At 49.1% G+C, this 20975-nt stretch overlaps 1 protein-coding gene across 1 annotated transcript; it reads left to right on the forward strand.

Annotated features, from left to right (window-relative positions):
• The first annotated feature begins 2589 nt into the window (after window positions 1-2589).
• RNF24 (ring finger protein 24) lies at window positions 2590-20969 on the forward strand. The gene is made up of 6 exons (XM_010710582.3): window positions 2590-3105; window positions 12590-12739; window positions 16993-17035; window positions 18648-18689; window positions 19121-19200; window positions 20064-20969. Exons 1-6 carry the CDS (start codon window positions 3092-3094, stop codon window positions 20200-20202), a joined length of 468 nt encoding a protein of 155 aa, XP_010708884.1. The 5' UTR covers window positions 2590-3091; the 3' UTR covers window positions 20203-20969.
• The last annotated feature ends 6 nt before the right edge of the window (window positions 20970-20975 follow it).

The following is a 20975-nucleotide window of genomic DNA, read 5'->3' on the forward strand; positions in this document are numbered from 1 at the left end:
TCTTTTTTCTTTTTTGCACTTTTTCTGATCCTCTTTGTTTGGGGAGGAACGCATCTCCCATTCCCAAAACCCTTTGCACTGTGCGTAGTAGGGTTTTGCTATCCCTCTAACAAAGCACAGCTGGACCCGTGAGCCATTCCCCATTGTGCATATGGGGTTTGTTGTTCTTTTTTTCCCATTCCCCCCCCTACCTTTGGCAGGAGCTGTGCATTACATACAGCTCTGGCACACTCCCCGCCTTTGATCTGGAGCTTCCTGCCTGCACAACGTGTTCAGCAGCACGCGAGCAGGGACGCGGACAGGGCTGTTTGCCTCTCCTCATCTCCCCCCTTTATTTCATCCTATAAATCTTGCAGGAGGTGTACTCTGGCTTCCAGGTGTTGGGACACATTTTGTGGGATGCGGGGTGAAATAATGTAAGGTTTTGCATGATATGCTCGCAATGGGACTGAGGCTCATTCGTGGGCTTTTTTTTGCAGGACAGTAAAATGCAAGTTTTTAATACTTCTTCAATATTGGATTCAGTATTGAAATCTTTATTAGAATCATAAAATCATTAGGATTGGAAAATACCACTAAGATCATAGAGTCCAACTGCTGACTCTTTACCACCATGCCCACTATCCCACGATTAAGGTTGGAGCAGACCTCTAAGATCACCAAGTCCAACTGTTGACCCATCACCACCATGCCCACTAGTACTTTTTCTTATGTTTCTCCAAGCTATCCACCCCCCCCCTCCCATTCATACATTCGGTTTAATAGTGAAACTGCAGCCTGAGTTCATAGCAGTGCTTTTATTTTTTTATGATGGGTGTAAACAGAGCAGCCTCGAGCAGTGCTGGGTTAGTGGGGCGATGGCCTCTGTTGCTGTGCTCACAAAGGCTCCAGCTGATGCCTCTGCAGTACAATGCCATCTGTAGCAAAAATTAAACAAATTTGGCCTGGAGCCTGGAAAGACAACAAACTTTTGGCCTCAGATAACTCAGGGCCATAGCTCCCAGCAAATGGAGTGCTTGAGGGCAAAGTGGAAGGAACTCAAAATGCAGTAATTGGTGTATTTAGAGGGGGGAGGGCAGTGCTGACATTGCCGTGGTGTGTGCCTGATGCATCTTCATAGAACCATATCACCAAATGGATTGGGTTGGAAGGGAACTTAAACTCATCCAGTCCCAGGGCTTTTAGCAATGATGGATCAAAATTCCCAGCCATCCTGAGGGCTTCTGTGCTTGTGGATCCCCCTCTCTGCACCTCTTCATGGAATCGTTTCGGTTGGATAAGACCTTTGGGATCAGCGAGTCCAAGCCAACCCCACGGCAGCTGTAGTAGAGAGGATGCACTGCGCGGCCCATCCCACTCCCTGCACCACAGGACCTTGGTGGAGCTGCTCAAAGAACATCTGCAATGGGACAGCAGAAGGCATTGCTGCAGCAACGCAACCTCCTCTCCGACCCTGCCCCTCGCCTGCTACCTCAAAGATCCACATGGCCCCATTCCATGGATGCACCCAGTGGGCATCCTGCGGCCATCCCAGCATTGATGTGACCTCAACGCAAAGCTTTTGCTCTTGGCTCCTCTGTGGTTCCCATGGAAAGCATGCGTCAGAGCACAGAGGGCAGGGTTTTGGGGAATTCCCCTTGCACTCGGGTGTATCAGAGCACGGGGGTTCTGTTTATTTTTGTTTCCTGCAATGGCTCATCGAGAAGTCATCGTTTGTTGATGTGTGATAACCTTCCTTTGCTTCCGATGTCCCTGTGCTGTGGCACAGACTTTGCCTGGGGAGTGACCTGGCGTGCTTTGGGTTGGGAAACTCAAGGCTGGAGGTGATGCGGGGAAAACTCAGCAAGGATGGGCTCTGAGCAGCTGATGGAGCTGTGGATGTCCCTGTTTGTTGCAAGGGAGTGGCACCAGATGGCTTTTAAGGGTCCCTTCCAACTCAAACCATTCTGTGATTCTATGACAGAAAGCAGCAGCACTGGTGTATGGTTGTTGCCCATTGTTGTGCCTGACAGCCATGCTAAAAATTCGTTTTTTAACCTGAAAAGTGGGAGTGCTAAGTGTCCTCTCCGCATCCAGGGATGTGTGGTACCCAGGTGCTCAGTGGGACTGGAGTTGCATTGTTCTGGTGCTCAGAGCTGCTTTTTCCTCTCCATCACACCTGCAAGTAACCCAGGCTTGCGTGTCCTTAAGCCCTCATTAATTCACTGATATCTGCAAGTGGTTGAACCTCAGTGCTTCATGAGGATGGATCAACACAGGGTTGTGATACCGGTGAACGTACCCAGACCTCAGTGTGCCCCAAACCTGGATGCACACCCGGACAGCGAGAGGTAATGACCTCATGTTGTGCTGGGGAGGGTAGGTTGGATACTAGAAAAAACTTTTCCAAGAGTGGTAATGCATTGGAACAGGCTGTTCAGGGTGTAGAGGGGTCACCTTCCCTGGAGTTGTTCCAGAACCATGGGGATGTGGCACTGGGGGGACATGATGAATGGACGTGGTGGGGTGGGTGGGGCTGGGCTTGGGGATCTTTGTGCTCTTTTCTGACCTGAATGATTCATAAAGTGGCCTTGGATGTCTCAGTGCTGGAGCTGACACCTTGCTCATCCGGCTTAAAGTTCGCTGTCAAAGCACAAGGAGCACACATGGTTTGTTTTGCAGCTTTCGTGCTCCCTGCATCACTGCTTTTGTGAGCAGGACGAGACCGGAGCAAAGGGCTCGTTTGTTTCCATGCTCTCTCCTTCTGCTCTGCGAATGTGGGAAGCAGCCAAGCCCTGCTCCGTCTGGTTTTTATTACCGTGGAGGATCAGGCTGCAGGGATCAGGCTGCTTTTAACTCACAAAGCACCCGGCAGGAAACCACGCCAGTTCCCAAGCAGCGAGAGAGAAACTGAAAGCTGTCGGCCAGGAGATCAGCCTTGAGTTTATTTTTGCCATTTCCCAACACTGGTGCTCCGGCTGCTTGGAAATAGCGGAGTGTTTCACAGCTCCCTGGCTGGGAAGAGCATTTTTTGGGGAAAAAAAGAAACCAACAACAAACAACTGTGGGGCTGGAGCGGAGCAGGGAGGTGGATTTTGACCTATCTGGCAGAATGGAAGGCAAAAGGTAAGAGGGTGGGTATGCAAATATCCCATCCGATGGGGTTTGGGGAACCCTGGTTCATCCTGGTTGGTGCATTAATCATAGAGTTATTAAGGCTGGAAATGATTACTAAAGTCCGCAAGTCCAACCCACCCCACCCCACCATGCCCACTGACCATGGCCCTCAGTGCCACATCTCCACTGTTCTTGAGCACCTCCAGGGACAGTGACCACCAGGACAAGGCGCCTGTTCCAATGCATTACCACTCTCTTGGAGAAGAAATGTTTGCTTATGTCCAACCTGAAAATGCAACCATTGAATATCCAGCCATTCAGTGCATCCTGTCACTGGAATGGCTCCTCCTGCTTGAAACAATATCGCGGCGCTGGGTCGGGATCACATTCAGCTCCTCTCTGCTCAGAGCCGTTTTGCAAACGAGCAAATATTTCTGCCTGCCTTTAAAGATGCGCTTTTGCCATTGTTCTGCAGAAAGCCCTCAGCTGGGCTGGGCTTCCCCCGGGGCAGTATCCTGGCAGATTGGTTATGAAGGCAGCTGCGTTTTTAGTTTTTCTTTTGTTTCCCTTTTGTGAGCTCAGCTGAGCATGTACACACGGAGAGGAACAAAAGCCGGCCCTGATCTGCGCCGGTGCGTGCCCGGCAGCTGGCATAAAAGAGAGGGTGGTCCGGGCTGAAATTGTGGATGGAATGGGTTAGCTTTCTTCTTTTGGACGGAAATTTGGATGTTTTGTATCTTGTACCTGTGCGTGCAAACCCATAGTGCTGGTGTGAATCTGTGCTCCCACTCTTTCCCCACTTTTTTTTTTCTTTTTTGGAGTATCGCTGCAGGGAACTTGCTTTACTAGTGGGGTTGGACTGGATGATCCTGAGATCCTTCCAACCCCTACGGTTCTGTGATTCTGTAATTTCCAGCCAGATCAGCCCAAAGCTCACACCTCAAAGAACAGCAGAGGCTGAATTTACACAACCCCTCAAAAGTCCACCCCAAAGCAGATGGGACACTGGTACAGCATCCCCCAGATGGGTTCCAGCCCCGTGGATGTACTGCAAATGCCCCTTCCCCTCATCCAAAGGGCTTTCAGCGCGGGCTGTGCTCTGCTTTTGTTGACATCTGGTTGGAAACTTCTTAAATCCGCTGGCGAGGGGGTAATTCTAATCCCTCTCAATGAGATCAGCGGATTAGTGTCTTATAAAATGGGAGGATTAGCTTGAGCCATTTTTGCTTTATTTTTTTTTCCCTTCCTTTCTGTGCAGCATTGGGTCATTGCCGTACCGCTACTAAGAGAGATGGGGGGCTTTGCACTTTAAAAAGCCGAACGAAATTATGCGATTTTTCACAAACCAAAGCATTGAAAAGTATATCTTTAATCCTCGCCCGTGATCCCCATGGATTTTTGTGCAGTGTCGGGGTTTTTTTAGCACGTCGGCATCGCACTGCGTTAAGTCACTCAACTGCGGATGGTTTGCAGCCTTTGTGCAGGTAGGCATTGAGCGGGGCTGGAGGGTTTCCTTGAAGGAAATTGGCAAAACTTCTTAGGAGTAGTGTTGCTGATCCTCTGTTGGTTATCACAAAGAGTTCAGGACCCATGGAGAACGTGGCTACGTCATGAGTGAAGGATAGGATGTGGAAACTCTGCATCATGCACTTATTACAACCCATGCCTTCGTCAGCATGCAATCTACAGCTTCTTTCGTGATGCACAATGGAGGTTTTGCTCCAACGCTGTTGCACTGCCTACGTTTGCAGGGTTTCCTCGCGTAGCTCTTTCCTCAACCCACAGCAGCTGTGATCTGGGAATGCCTGGCTGCCGCCCAGAGCTTTTAAATCCCTACAAAGGCAAACTCATCGCTTCCACTGCCCTAACGAGGCCATGGTGCTCTCATTGAACTGTGCCAGGAGCCGCCGCAGTGACATTTCAGCAGCCTTCATCCCGTGAATTCAGATGTGACTTAATGCAGCGGCCCCGCAGCGTGGAGAAAGAGCTCCTTCCCCTGCAGAATGCCGATGGCACGGCCGCGTAACCCCATCCTCATCATCTCATCGTGGGCCTTTTTTGCCAAAAACGAGCATTTTGCAAATGCAGCTTTACATTTTGCTAAGCTGGGGAAGGCGGAGAGTGGGCTGAGAGAGCCATAGTAACGTTAAGAGTGGCGTTGTGAACATCTGGGGCCTCACCGTTTGGTTTTAAAGGATGTGCTGGCCATGCAAGTCTGCAATTTAATACTTAGACCAACTCAAATTATCTTTAACTCGTAGTAAAAGCATAAGCAAGGGCTCCTGGGCATCATGTGCTCCCCTGACCTTTAAGAAGACACTCGATGCAGCCCTGTACTCGTCACTAAGGCAGCTCGTTAGCATCAGTGGTATATTATGCCTTCTAGGAGTTGATTCAGAGTCCAGGAATGCGTGGAGCTCTGACGGCTGTGTTGCATGGCAGGGAGCCTCGCTGCTGTCCTTGTCTTGGCAGCCGTTGGGGGGGGGGGTGGAAAATAAGTTAGCAGGCTTTGTTCAACCTACTGCAAAACAAGAGATAATGGCCTGAAGTTGTCCCTGGGGAGGCTCAGGATGGATGTTGGGAAAAATTTCTTTGTAGGAAGAGTGGTCGGGCACTGGCACAGCTGCCCAGGGAGTGGTGGGGTTACCATCCCTTGATGTGGTCAAGAATCATGGAGATTTGCACCTGGGGACATGGTCAGTGGGCATGGTGGGATGGGTTAAGGCTGAACTTGGGGATCTTAGAGCTCTTTTTCAACCTTAATGATTCTAAAACCAACCCAAATGCTAAGCAGCGTTCTCTCAAGCCTTTGTGGTGGTTTTGTCTTTTTTTTTTTTTAACAAGTTCTGTGTCAACAGCAGGGCCTTAACATTTGTTTGTACTAATCGAGGGTTAATTGAGGAGGAAACCGTGTATAAGGGTATTTCTTTGGGTTAAATGATGAGTTTGGGCAGACGATGCTCAAAGTGCTTGTCTGTCACCTCCTGGCTATCAAAACCTGTGGCCTCTTGGTGTTCTCCATCTCACTATAGTCACCAAGGTTGGAAAAGACCCCTGAGATCAACCAGTCCAACCATCCACCTACCTTCAATATTCCCCACTAAACCGTGTCCCTCAGTGCAACGTCTAACATTTCTTGAACACCTCCAGATTCTACCACCTCCTTGGGCAGCCCATTCCAGCGCCTGACCACTCTCTCAGAGAAATATGCAGAACAGGAGGACAGTATACGGGGATTTTCAGTGACCCCAGATGCTTTGCAGAATCCATTAGCAGAGCAGAAATGAATGGTGAAAAATTTCCCCAAAACCCAGTAGTTTTGTTAAACCAGAGGAAGGGCAGGCCAACTGCACAACTCCTTTTTTTTCTGTAGATAATAGGAAAAATACCAGATGATGGTGACATGGTGACGGTATATATTCCCAGCAGGCTGAGGTTTGGGTTATTTGGGTTTTCCCAAAGGGTTTTTGGTGCTGTCAGCATCTTAACATCCAGCCTTCACAGAAATATTGAGGCTTTTGGAGTTGCTGTTCCTTAGGGTTTGTTGGTGATTTGGGTTTGGTGTCCAGCTTTTTGCATCAAGCTGCTTGTTCTTCTTACATTTCTTATATTACTTCTTATAATACTTCTTATATTATTTATTACTTTCTTATATTTTTGTGAAAATTAAGAGAATGGATCCACTGACAGCATTCTTGAGGGCCAAAATCCAGGTTCTGGGCTTGAAGAGAGCAGCAGGCAGTAACATAAAGGCTTTTTTTTTTCTTCTTTTTTCCCATTAAAGGAGCTTAGGAAGCAGGGGTGAAAGGATTTCAGGAGGTTATAGAATCCATCTGCTTGTCAGTGTTAAAGAATGGAGAAAGCTGGTTGCTTTTTTGCTTTGCAGAAAGTGATTTGCTTTTGTTTAGCATGGTGAGGTTGTCGCAATCAAAGCCAGATTGTTTTGCTAGTTAGGATGTCTTCGGAGCATCTGTTATCTGCATCCCTCTGCTCTTGCCATCCAGATGTAATTTACAATCCATAGAATCGTAGTATGGCTTGTGTAGGAAGGAACCTCAATGATCATCATGTCTGAACTCCCTGAATGGCTTTGGTTGGAGAGGACCTCAGCCATCATCTAGTTCCATTATCCATGTGTTTCAACGCTGGGTTTGGGCTGGCAGAGCTTCCAAAAAGCTCAGTAATTGGGGAAAACCCAGTAAATCAGGAAATTAGCACCTGAACACGGGATGGGGCATGGTTCCAGGGTGAGTACCACAAAGGATGCTTCCAGAAGGAGGCACAGCACATCCTTTCCCACCGCGTCTTGAGCTCAGCAGGTCGTGACATTGCATCTGGGACAGAGCCACGTGCCAGGTAAATGGGGGAAAAAAAACCCACAGAGCCAAAGGGAGAAAATTCCTCAAGCATTATCTCATCACTGAGCTGCAATTGAACCGTATTTGGACAGTCTGTATGCATCCAGCATCCAGAGTCGGTTTCCCAAATGCAGAGCTCCGGACACACAGATCCTGTGGCCACTTGACGAACTTCCTGTGACTTTACCAAAACTCACTGCATTGCCTGGAAATTCCAGCAAAACAATGCCAGAGCAGCCCAATAGCTGGCTGCTTTTCTCCTTCCTGCTGCCGTCATCCAAGGGCAGCCCAAGCAGCACACGCTGGGTTAGCCTGGATAAAAAAGCAACAGTGTTTGTTTTGTTATTATTATTTATTTTACCATTTTTTTTTTTTTTTTCCTGGAATTTGCGAGATCTGCCTCAGCAACAGCATGGAGCTGATGTAACCTCAGCGATGGGAGATTCTGCTGACCTATTTTCTGCATCTTTCTGCACCAACAGCACTGAAAACCTTCTCCCATCTAAAGGTGTGCTTTGAAGGTCACAATGGCTGCTCAACCAACCGAAAAAGCATCCCAGAAACACACCAAATAGCACAGCACTGCTGGTGAAGCTGCCTTGGTTTTTTTCTTCCATTTATTATTTGTTTGAAGACTTTTAGGCCTTTTTGCTTGCTGATCTCTTCACTGTATTTCCACACTGAGAGGGTTAAATCTCAGTGCTCAGCATCGTCTAACTGAGGAGCAAAGCCAGGGAATTTTGATTCCTGTTCAAAAAGCATCAAATTCTCTCTTGAAGGGAGGGGAATGGGGATCAAAGGTCCGGAACGGCTCCTGCTGGGAGTCCAGTTGGATTTCTTGCTTGTGCATGCACCAACGACCAGCATGCAGCCAAAATGGGGAAAATGAGCAGCTTTTGTTCCATCTGACAAGAGGTTTTATGGCGTTGGTGACCCAGCTGCAATCCCACATTGGGCAGCATCCTCCTGGGCAAGCATTGCTGCTGTTTCAGGTTGGAAAGCTTCTCTGAAAGAGTGGTCAAGCACAGCTGCCCAGAGATTGGTGAAGTCACCGTCCCTGGAGGTGTTCAAGAGCATGGGGATGTGGCACTGAGGGATGTGGTCAGTGGGCATGGTGGGATGGGTTGGGCTGGGGGATCTTTGTGCTCTTTTCCAACCTTCACGACTCTGTTGTAGTGGTGGCGATGGCTTGGTGGTTGGACTAGGTGGTCTTTTCCAGCCTTAATGATTCTAAGGGGCATCAAAGATCATCTTGTTCCAACCAGGGCTATGATGTGGACGAGAGCTTCCCTCCAGCCTGCTGGCTGCACGTCGCTGTCTCCTTGCTGGTGTCAAAGTGCCCAGAAAGGGGAAAGTCTGGAAGTCATCCCACTAGGCACACACAATGAATAACATTTATGTTGTGGATTTATCGCATGGAAGAACACCCTGCTCCACAGCTGACACCAACCTCGAGAATGTTTTGCATTCATTTTAACTTCCACCCAAGTTAACAGCCGAGCTTTTGGGTCAACCAGTGTGAAACGTTTTGTGGATTTGTGCAATGCCTTCGGAACAGGAGATGTGCCTGTTACCCAGCCAACCAGATGTGCTGTTAACCCCAAAACCAGCCCTCCACCTGGGCTAGACTTAATACAATGCTCAGTGCTCGCATGGCCCATTTATGCAGTGGTACAAATTAATAACGATAATTAAAAAAAAAAAACTAAAAAACATCTCCCAGCAGCTCAGTGCAGGTCTGGTCCCCGCTTGCTGCAGTTCCTCAGAGCAGGAAGATAATTGCCAGCCTTGCTCATCGCTTTGAGATCTTCTGATGAAAGCTGCATGTAAGAGGCTGGCTGTGCTTATTCAGCGCATTAAGTGCTTGCTGTTATTATAATAGGGATTAATTTGGCTGCGTGGCTTATTTGGGTTTGCCTTTAACTGCTTGGCTTGTAATCAGAGCAAAGTGAATGCTGCTGGAGCTTCGTTTCCTGACTTCCCTGCTTGTTCACCTGGCATTAACCATCACTGGGGTTTTAATTAACGTGTACAGACCAGCATCTCCTGCTGAGAATTTGGGAATTTCCTACTCCAGACAGGATCCCTCCCCACAGGGAAGTCTCATCCCTATCACAAGGACGCTGAAATCCCTTTAATTTTGTAAGCCATCACGTCTTCCAACAAACATCTTCATGGGAAAATCTGTTTTTCCCTCCTTTGGTTTCATCCTGGCTATTTTATTGGCATTATGTGGTTTTATGGTTTTGATTGGTTGATGGTTGTCCTTGATGATCTTTGTGGTCTTATCCAGTGTTTCTATGTTTCTGTGATTATTATTTTGTCCAGCCCACCCTTGGTTCTCTCATAGGGCATCCCTGATTTGGTGTTGTTTCACTCTATTCCCCAGGTTTATCTATGTGCAGGTCAATATTTCAAGCCAGGAGCATCCAGCATCTTCCTACCCACCAAAGTGGGGCTGACCCAGCCCAGGGGCATTTTCCAGGTCCTGTTGTGCCCCAACGTGGGTGTTGGGGACCTCGGTTGGGAGAACACAGCATGAAGGCTTTGGTTTTGCCTCAGAAAGCAGCCGTCCTTCCCTGCGGCACTTTTTATTTCTTTTGGCTGCGCTCTTGTAAAGCTGGAGCAGATTAAAATACAGTTCCTCCCCTACCACGCTCCCAGGAAAAAAAAACAAACAAAAAGAAAACCAAAAGCTTGGCTCCTTAAAATCATCCGATTTCAGTCCTTTTAAAGTTAACAGTTTCCTGGATCCCTGTACAGGATTTTTTAGCCTCTAACCTCAGTATTTTTTGCAGTAACGTCGCAGGACCAATGTAAAGGATGAACCTATTGCATGTTCCTTATGTGCCTGGGGACTGTCCAAAGCAGAATGAGCCCCTGTAGGAGATGATGGCCACTTTGAGGACATCTCTTTGGGGCAAAATACTGATAACACTAAAAAGATGAAGCTCTCATTGTAGAGATCTTTAAAGGTCTCGCTTGTTTTCCTATGGCTTTGGGCCAGCTGAGGCCCTGGAGCTTGTCCGGAGAAGGGTAACAGAGCTGTGAAGGGTCTAGATCTCAAGTCTTATGAAGGATGGCCAAGGGAACTGGGATGGGTCAGTCTGGAGAGGAGAAGGTTCCAGGGAGATCTTACGGCTCTGTACAAGACAAGAAAGGAGGTTGTGGTAAAGGGGGGGTCGACCTCTTCTCCTGGGTAACAGTGATGAGAGGTGTTGGCTTCGTGTTGTGCCAGGGAAGGTTCAGGTTGGATATTAGTGGTGATGCATTGGCACAGCTGCCCAGAGAGGTGGTGAAGTCACTGTCCCTGGAGGTGTTCCAGAACCGTGGAGATGTGGCACTGAGAGACATGGTCAGTGGTCATGGTGTGGGTGGGTTGGAGTTGGACTTTGGGATCTTAGAGTCCTTTTCCAACCTCAATGATTCTGTAATTCTATGGTTCTGTTTCTATTTCTATTTGGAGCAGCTGGGCAAAGCCATGGAAGTTCAGGGTCTGGATGAGATTCACTGCCCTAAATGCAAGGGCCCAAACACCATTACTTTGTTCTCAGTTCACCGTCAGCATTGCCAGTAGCCCTCAGTCTGATTAGGAAGAGTGTTACAAGGAGTTTAAAAGGAAAAGAATCAGTCCTGTGCTGGTTGGTTGCACTGTTTCTTCTCAGAGATCTCTGCTTGGTTTGAGTGCTTGGCTCAGTATTGAATTGTTTTGTGGATAGGGCTCAGTGCAGTGTCCCAGTAGCACCATCTTCAGCTGCTTGTCTTCCTTCAACCTTCAGTAAACCATCCTGCTTATTCTCCCAGCCTGTATTCTCATAGATGATTTACAGTCGTCATAAGAACACACTTTGCCTACGTGAAATCACTGACCACAGTGGATTCCAGAGCAGTAGCTGGAGTAGAAGAGTTGCTTCCAGTGGTGTTTGCATCCTCTTTTAATTCCCTTAATTCTCCCACCCTACAGAAACAACTCAGTTCTTCAAGGCAAGTGCCACACCTGCAGAGTCTCCTGAGCATTCTGGTGATGGAGATGGGATCCATCCATGTTGATCAACTTGGTTGAGTTGAGTTGTGCCAGTAGTAGGATGGAGCTCCTGTTGCAGGGACTTTTGTAGGGCCTTGGTTGAGTTGAGTTGAGTTGAGTTGGGGTTAAACTCTGTATATATAGGTGCTGCTTTGCTGTGGAGCTGTGCCAGCAGCACTCGATGGTATGGGTAATTTCTCAGAGTTCCCCTTTCTTCTGAATGCTGAATTCATCCCTTCTGGGAGTCCTTTAAAGGTCCCTTCCAACTCATATGATTCTATGATGAATTCAGGCCATCCATCCAGGCTGGATGTGGCTCTGGGCAGCCTGGTCTGGTGGTTGGTGACCCTGCCTGCGCCAAGTGGGTTGAAACTAGATGATCATTATGATCCTTTTCAACCCAGGTCATTCTTTGATTCTGTGATGACTCCAGCAACCTGCAGCTCAGATCTGCTTTTCAGCTCTCATTCCTCAGGATATCCTTACCCAGATCCCATGCTTTTGCCCCATCCTCGCTTCCTCCCCAAAATCCGGAGCTGTACAGTCCACGCACAGCTGAAAACTCCCTGCTTTGGGGGAATTTTGTTGTTCCTCAGGGCATTTAATCTGCAAAACAGGCTGCAGGTGGTTTCCCTGTGTGTTGTGAAGCTGGCACTGCCCACCTCCCGTGGGCAGTAACTGATGAAAGGAAAGCCAGATAGGGTTTGTGACTTCCTCCTTGAAGCTGCGGGTGGGGAACTTTGTGTCTGGCCAGAGATGTTTGTGGATATTCAAGGGTGAAGGGCTCCATGCTGAAGATTTGACAGCAATGCAAAGTCATTGGGCTGCTCTTACACCTGGCTCCAGAATGAATTTGATTGAAAAAGGGACATTTGGGGTGTGCTGAATATGCCTCCAATCCATCATCCTACAGGAGCAGGAATGGAGCTTGTGCTGATGCTGGGGGGCACTCATTGGTGTGCATACTCTGCAGGGGAATTTCTGCAAAGTGAGGGATTGGCCTTGGAAGCCGCCAGAGGGGAGGGGAAGGAGAACTTTCCCAAGGACCTCCCATGCTGCTGACCCTGCAGACAGAGCCTCACGTCCTTCTGTTTTCTCCCTTTCCTCGCAGCCTACCCATGAGCTCAGATTTCCAGCATTACAGTTTCAGGATGCCGAACATCGGGTTCCAGAACCTGCCTCTCAACATATATATCGTGGTTTTTGGCACGGCCATCTTCGTCTTCATCCTCAGTTTACTGTTCTGTTGCTACTTGATCAGGTAAGAGAGCTGCCCTGGCTTTCTGCAGGAGCTGACCTCCTTCAGGTGAGGACATCCCACAAAGTGCTCTGTGCACAAATTGTTCCTGTTATCCAGCATTGAATCAAAATGGCTTAGGTTGGAAGGGATCTTAAAGATCATTGAGTTCCATCCTTTGGACTTAGGCTGCTCTTGCAGCCCTCAGGAAACGTGTGTGGTAGGATCAGTCTGGGTGCAGAAGTAGGATGAGAGGTGGTGGACTGAAGTTGCAGCTGGAGAGGTTCAGGTTGGATGTTAAGAAATATTTTCTCTCCAGAAGAGTGGTAAGACAGTGGAGTGGGCTGTCCAGGAGGATGGTGGAGTCACCATCCGTGGATGTGCTCAGGAACCATGGAGATGTGGCACTCTGAGAGACAGTGGGCACAGTAGGGATGGGTTGGGGTTGGACTTGGGGATCTTGGATTCTGTAATTCTATGGAAATACTCACCCAGACTGGGAGAAATCGATGCATTGTTCAGGAAGTGACGGCGTCACCTTTCTGCAGGGAGCTCCATCCTCTTGTGTGGTGACAGCTTGATGTGACCCACGAGATCGTTTTTATTTCCCATTCTAAGCAAAGAATGCGCTCAGCACTCTGCATCACAGCGTTCAGATTCAGAGCAGCGCCATCCATTGCATCTCAGAGTGAACAATTCCACAGGCAGTCACGTTATTCACTGTAAAAACATCAGATAAATATTTATGGGAACTCTTACATGGGCATGAAGTGTGGTTACCCAGGTGGCCTTCTCCAAAAGACTCAAAAGCAATGTTTTATGGCTCCTGCTTTCTGCTTAGTGTTTCAACACGTCTCCCTCTTTAATGAATAACTTATGTACTGTGCACTTAAGAAATGTTTAATATCTGCTCCGTTCGTTACTGTACACAAATTGCTCATTGAACAAAGCCGTTTGGAGATAAATGATGCAGGGGTGATTTGTTGACCTGAGCGACGGGGAGCAGGAAGGGAGATGGTTGTTCCAATTTGGGGCATGCTTTAATTATTTTACAGGCTGTTGGGGAGGGAGTTAGGCCACTAATTGAGAAGCGAAATTCCTTTTGCTGGAGGGAAAATGGAAGGCAGGTGGGGGAAGATTGGGAATTGAGGCAAATTTGGTGATTTGCAAATGGTGCTCAGAAGGCTGAAGGCTGTGTTTTCCCCAAGTAGAGCAGAATCTATGTGGCTTCCCTGCAGAACTAAGAGGTGTTTGGACTTCTAGAGTGTTTTCCTGGGCACTGGGTTTTGTTGGGTGTGTTCTGCCCCGAAGAAGAAACAACAAGTAGTAATGTCTGGGAGATCAAGCCAGAAAATTTTTAAATTTAGAAGTTGGAGGCGTGTTGTAAAGAGAGAGGGTGAGTAACCACAGGGAGAAGCCAGCGAGAGAAGTGGTGAGTTCTTTCTCTTGCTGTCTTTAAACGAAGACAGAGTGCCCTTCTGGAAGAGGCGTCTTGGCTCCCACTCCCAGAAGTAACGAAGTGCTGTTTAACGACCCATGATAGACAGGAGGCTGGATTAGATCACCTCATGATCCCTTTATAGCCCTTAACTGTTGCAAGTCGGTGAATCAAACCAGCAGCACCAACTCTGGGGTTGGCAGTCCAGTGCCAAACGAGGACCCTGCGTACCCAAAGCAACCCCGTGCCCTGGATTTGGGCTGTGCTGTTGTGCCCCTGCAGCACTCACCACCTCCTTTGGATTTGCCACAGAGCTGAGCTCCCACGTCTCAGCTTGGGTGAGGTTTAAAGCTTGAGGGTCAGCTTGTAGGTGGGCAGTGGGTAAGGACTATGCACAGAGCACCCCAAGGGATTGCTTTCGGATGGGTCAACCTCAGTGCTCCACTGCTGTGATGGTGAATGGCGGAGCACTGCTGGAGCCTGGCTGCATAGCAAGCAAATACCCAGAGCTCTGCAGGATTCCATAGGAGGATTGGATATACAAAGCAAGATATTGAACTCATGTTGGATTTCTCCCCCTCCTGAACCAGCTGCTAAAGCCTCCTGGATTACCGCACGCATTCCTGACCCCTTCTGCATGGCTTTAACATGGGGTCACAGCTGGAGGCTGCAAAAGGTGAGGTGTTAATTTAATAGTGGGTCGACCACGTCCTCACAGAGAAGCAGAGCATTGAGTGCACACAGTGCATTCTCTTCCTCCTGGTCTGCAACTCGCACATCTGCGAGAGCTGGGCTAACAGCAAGCAGAGCTCGTGGGATTTGAGATGGTAGGAATTTAATGGGGCTGGCTCGGAGCGGGGCTGGGTGTGGGCTCCAGCCAAAAGAAAGGAAAGGAGGATTGCTGCAGAGCTCTGCTGCACAGCATGCATCCCTCCCCCCTGGCAGCCGCCTTCAGACGAGAAATAGGGAAAAGGAAATGAAACTTTGCTGGGGCTGTCTGTGTCTGCTCTCTGCTGCTGCTTTCAGAGGATAAGGCTGCAAGAAGGTATAGGCTGCAAGAAGGTATAGGCTGCAAGAAGGTATAGGCTGCAAGAAGGTATAGGCTGGGATCTGTGGGCTGAGGTCAACTGGATGGGCTTCAGCAAGACCGAGTGCTGGCAAGGCTGCACCTCCAGTGCTGCATTCAGTATTGGGTCCCTCTCTACAAGAAGGACATTGAGGTTCTGGATTGTGTCCAGAGAAAGGCAGCAGAGCTGCCAGGGGGTCTGGAACACAAGTCTTCTTTTGTCTCCTGAAGAGCAGTGAGTCATAGAATCATAGAATGGCCGGGGTTGAAAATGATCATCTAGGTTCAACCCCCTGCTATGTGCAGGGTCTCCAACCACCAGACCAGGCTGAGGTATTGGCACAGCTGCCCAGGGAGGTGGTGGAGTCACCATCCCTGGAGGTATTCCAGATCTGTGGAGATGTTGCACTTGGGGACATGGTGGAGATGGGTTAGGCTTGGGGATCTTAGAGCTCTTTTCCAGCCTTCATTATTCTATGAAAGGGATGGACTCTTTAGCAGGGTCTGTTGTGATAGGAGTTGGGGAAATGGTTTCAAACTAAAAGAAGGGAGGTTTAGACTGGATTTAAGGAAACCCTTTTTTGCAGTGAGGGTGCTGAGGAGCTGGCACAGGTTGCCCTGAGAGGCAGTGGGTGCCCCATCCCTAGGGACATTCAGGTCAGGCAGAACGGGGCTATGAGCACCTGATGGAGCTGTGGGTGTCCCCGTTCATTGCAGGCAGTGGGACCAGATGGCCTTTAAAGATCTCTTCCAACTCAAATGATTCTACGATTCTATGATTTCCTCTGTATTTTGATCTGTTGCCATGTACTTGTGGCAGATGTGTGGGTAGCAGCAGTGGCTGGAATTCCTGCAGGGTCAAAGCTCCTGGCACGGGGCGGATGCTCACCACGACCTGGGGGCTCAAATTACAGCAGTTGTGTTGAGTGGGATGGACCCATCTGGCCCAGGATCCTCTCTCTGGGCCCAGCCAAAGCCACATGCTCAGTGTGTGGATGCCTCCCCCAGAGCTCTCCCTTCTCCACGCACCTTGCATGCTTGACTGTGCTCATGCTGTTCTCAGGAGGTTTTTAAGCAAAGTTATCCCATGCAAACCTTCCCACATAGCACCCGCACTCATTTGGCAGCACTGAGCTGCTTTACCTTCTTGTAGGCTGTCTCCAGCAGCAAATTTTCCTTTTCCTATCTGTCTTCCATAAGCAGTTTCCCAGACTCAGGGCTCCTTGTGAACGGAGCTGGTTCCATCCCACTTGCTCCACTCTTTGCACATTGCTACCAGGCCCATCCTTCCCACAGTGGGATTTACCCTTGGCTTTTAGGTCACCCTATCTCTATCTCTGAGAAGCATCTTCAGAGAAGGTGTCTGAGCTCCAAACCCAGGCTCCAGAGCTGCCTTACTGCATCCCTAACCAACCTCTGCTGCATTAAAGTGCATTTTTTTTGGTTGTGTTTTTAATTCCACTATTGTTCTTGAGGGATCTTTTCACGCTAATGGGATGGAGATATATATTTTTACATCATCTTTACAACTTGATGTTTGCATGGAAAATCGTGGAGTTCAGAAAAGGGAAATTGTGAGAGGTTCTGTGCTGACAGCTGGATGGAGATGTCATGTTTCCAGCCATGTACAAAGTCCCAGCCCAGACTCTTGAAATGAGTGCATCATTTCAGGAAAGAAAGAAATTATTCCATAGGGAAGGGAGGGAAATGGAATGGGGTGTTGGGTTGTTGTGGTGATCCTCATTTTCACTTTTCTCTCTGTTTTAATTCCAGGCTCAGACATCAAGCACACAAAGAGCTTTACGCCTACAAACAGGTGAGGTGATGAACAGTCTTCTTCCTTCTCCTTCCTTCTCCTCCCTTCTTCTCCCTTCTCCTTCATCTCCCTTCTCTCTTCTCTTCCCTTCTCTCTTCCCTTCTCTCTTCCCTTCTCTCTTCCCTTCTCTCTTCCCTTCTCTCTTCCCTTCTCTCTTCCCTTCTCTCTTCTCTTCCCTTCTTCTCTTCCCTTCTTCTCCATTCTTTTTTCTCACTTCTTCCCCCTTCTTCTTCCTTCTCCCTTCTCCCCTCTCACTTCTAGATTGGCTGACAACCAAATCCACATAAAGGCTGCAAGTTCCTTGGTGTTAACACCTTTAGGTTGTTCAATCCCATTGGGAGGTTCTCTTCCTTGGAAGAGAAGCTGTTAATGGAACCAACTCACCTGGTTTGAAAGAGATCTTCAGGGTCACCGAGTCCAGCCCACCTGCTGAGTGCCACCACTGCACCACATCCCTGTGCTCCTCACTCCCCACACATCATGCTGCTGATGCTCTGATTTGGGGTTTTCCTGACAGCTGGGCACCCCACGAGCATCCTGTGGTTGCCTTCAGGTGTTGGCCCTTCAGGGGCAGGTCTTGATGCCATCAGTTGGATGCTACCCAGGGTGAGCCCAGAGGCAATAGGAGGGCTCAGCAGGAAAACAAAATAATAGAAATACATGTATTTTAAAACAGTCTAAGATTTAAGTCCCTGGAGCGTGGCTGAAGGATCCCCATACAGTGGGGACATTTTCCATCTTGGAACCCCCTGAGACCTCAGGGCTTTCCAAACCTTTTGTGGCTTTTGTGAACAGTAACAGCATCACAGCTGGAGGTCGGAGCAGCCACAGCTCTCCTGGGCAGCACATCTCCAGCTCTTGTGTGCAGCCACCCACACAGAGGTGAAAATAAACACAGGTTCCCACTGATGCATCCTGTTTTCCGCAGGGTTTGTGTCATTTTTCTACCTCCAGCATTCAAGCAGGAAACCTACTTGAGATGGGGTTGGGTTGATATGGTGTTGTATATGGTGTTACAGTGTGGAGCACCATCCTGGGGAAGGGATGGAAGTGAAGCTGTACACCACAGCTCATTCCCCTGTGCCAGCCCAGGAGGTCTGAGTGCAAGAGGAGACCTCCTGGGTTGTATCCTCTGATCAATTTGTTTGTTTCTTTTGTGCTTTTTTTGGTCAGTTTTGTGCTCATCCTGTCCATGCACTGGGTTGAGGACCATCTGTAGGTGGTTTCTGGCTCCTCTGGGATGTTAAATGGGATGACAGCTGTTACAGCACCAGGGTGCTCATGGTTGTATATTTACAATGACAATCGTTGCTGATAATATCCAGCATAAGTCATGTTTTGGTATGCTTTTAGAATTTAGGCTACTTTTATTCTCTTTCTGCTGTTGCTGTGCTATAGAAGACCTCACCTTATACCCAGATCTGTGTATGGAGCTTTGCACTGCACATAGCTGGGGAGAGGCTGGGACTGAAAGCAGAGGATTTTCATTACAATCAGTGCAGTGAAAAAGGAAAATGTAATAGAAATGGGTTGCAAAACGTGATTTGTGGAGATCTGAGATGCTGGAAACGCGTGTTAAAAGCAGCATCCTGACCCCATCTCTGCCTTGCAGGTAATACTCAAGGAGAAGGTGAAGGAGTTGAACCTACACGAGGTGAGTTTGCTTCCTGGGGGGGATTCATGGGATCCAGACCTTGCGTGGTCCTCACTGCACAACCCTTGAGCAAACTGATGGGATTTTGCTCTGCAAAGGAAACTTTGGGCTCTGGGAAGTTGCCCCAGCAATTAGAGGGCAGATTAAGCCCAAATTGAGCTTTAAACTTCTTTTTATCTCTGATTAATGACCTCTGGAGCTGCAGGACTTACCACCCCGAGGCTCACAACCCGGGACTGCACAGAGCTGTGCTAAGCCACCTTCTGTCACACTGCCAAGCCAACCCACGAGGCAAAAGGCCCTTTTTTCTTTTTTTCCATGACCAAAAGCAATGGGATGAGAGAGAGATTTTTGGGGAGCGTTGCCTCGGTTTTGCCAATCTGTGTATATTTGGCTTGCAGAACCTCTGACTTTGTGTGACTTGCTTTCAGATTTGTGCCGTTTGCTTGGAGGAGTTCAAGCCCAAGGACGAGCTGGGGATCTGCCCGTGCAAACATGCCTTCCACAGAAAGTGAGTGCAGCAGGCCCGGAGCTGTTATTTACAGCATCACAGAATGGGAGGGTCAGAAGGGACCTCAGGAGATCCCCCATTGCTAAGATTCCTTCTCAGCGTTCTGTTCCCTTGGTGAACAGCCCCAGGGCTCTCAGCATTTCCTCATAAGGGAGATGCTTTGGATCCCCGTTGTATCTGTGGCCTCCTGCTGGGCTCTCCCAGCAGTTCTCTGTCTGCCTGGAATTGGGCAGCCCAGCACTGAGTGCAGTGCTCCAGATGGAAAATCCCATTATCGGATACCTTGGAGCATTTGGAGCAACAAAAGCAGTGAGCTGGGTTCTGTGTATTTATTTATTTGTGTTTTATAAGGTTGGATGTGGCTCTGGGTAGCCTGGTCTGGTGGTTGGAGACCTTGCACGTAACAGGGGGATTGAAACTGGATGACCATTGTGATCCTTTTCAGCCCAGGCCATTCTGTGATTTATGATTCATTGAGTTGTAGGATCCTTAGGCTGGGAAAGACCTCAAAAACCATCAAATATATAGCAAATATATAAAATATCACAGAACCACGGGGGTCAGAGTGGACTTCTGGAGATCATCCAATCCAACCCTCCTGCTCAAGTAGGTTATGTGTTATTATAAGTGATTATACTCCTGATTTCCGTCATATAGTTGTTCTACATTATATATTTATGTATATATTTTACATATAAAGGTACTTAAATGATGAATTAAGAACGTACCATTAACAACGCTGCAGAGAGGGTTGGAAATGGACCAGACCTGGCATGTGGCTGTGCCAGAAGAGGCTGCGGGTGCTGATTTGGGGTCCTTATGACCCCCTCACCCCCGTGTCTGTGCTTTTTTCCCCCCCCCAGGTGCCTCATCAAATGGCTGGAGGTGCGCAAGGTGTGTCCGCTCTGCAACATGCCCGTGCTGCAGCTGGCACAGCTGCACAGCAAGCAGGATCCAGGCCCTCCCCAGGGTCCTCTACCTGGAGCAGAGAACATCGTATAGCTCTGCACCAGCACGGACTGCCCCGGGGCTGCTGGGGGGTACCTGGAGACGACCAAAGCACTACGGCACCAGCAAGGAGCCAAGCTGGGGACAGGAGGATGGAGAGCTGAGAGCACTTTAGGGAAGTAGCATCCCCACGCCCCAAAATGGTGCTTGGCCTCGGAATGGGGTTTTCCTCACCGGGAACATGGAGCTCAGTGACTGTCGGGAAGCCTCAGCATAATGCCTTGGGATGGAGCGGTGCCTGAATGCACTCATCCCCCTCTGAGCATCACCCAGGAGAGCCGGTGTCCATCCTGCACGGTGCTGTGGGGTCAGTGCCATCCAAAGGGGGAATTTTCACCCCTGATTGTGATCCCTACTGAGGATTGCAGTTTCTCCTCCCAGGGTTTGGGGCCGGGTGCTTTTTGGGGTGGCTCCCCCTCCTGCTCAGTGCCACGGGCTACCTCAGGGCTTCCTTCATCCCCGCCATGGGTAAGAGCATCTCCCATTGGTGCAACCACCTCGGTATCACAGCAAGGTGGGGGCAAACCCTGCCCTTTGGGTTCACGTTGAGCCTGGCTCTTTGGGTTTCCAAGCACGGATGGCTCAGCACCACCCAAAGTCCCCCCCCAACCCTCCCCGAGTGCCAAAGCTGCTGGGGGCTGCACCACCCCCTCCTCTCCTTTCACCCCACGGGGCAAATTCAGCCCTTTTCCAGGCATCGTTCCCCCCTCAACCCTGCAGCTCTTTATGGGGGGGGTTCCAGTGTTACCCCACAGCGGGGCTGGGTG

Source organism: Meleagris gallopavo, chromosome 4, assembly GCF_000146605.3.
Source record: "Meleagris gallopavo isolate NT-WF06-2002-E0010 breed Aviagen turkey brand Nicholas breeding stock chromosome 4, Turkey_5.1, whole genome shotgun sequence".
Taxonomy (NCBI): Eukaryota; Metazoa; Chordata; class Aves; order Galliformes; family Phasianidae; genus Meleagris; species Meleagris gallopavo.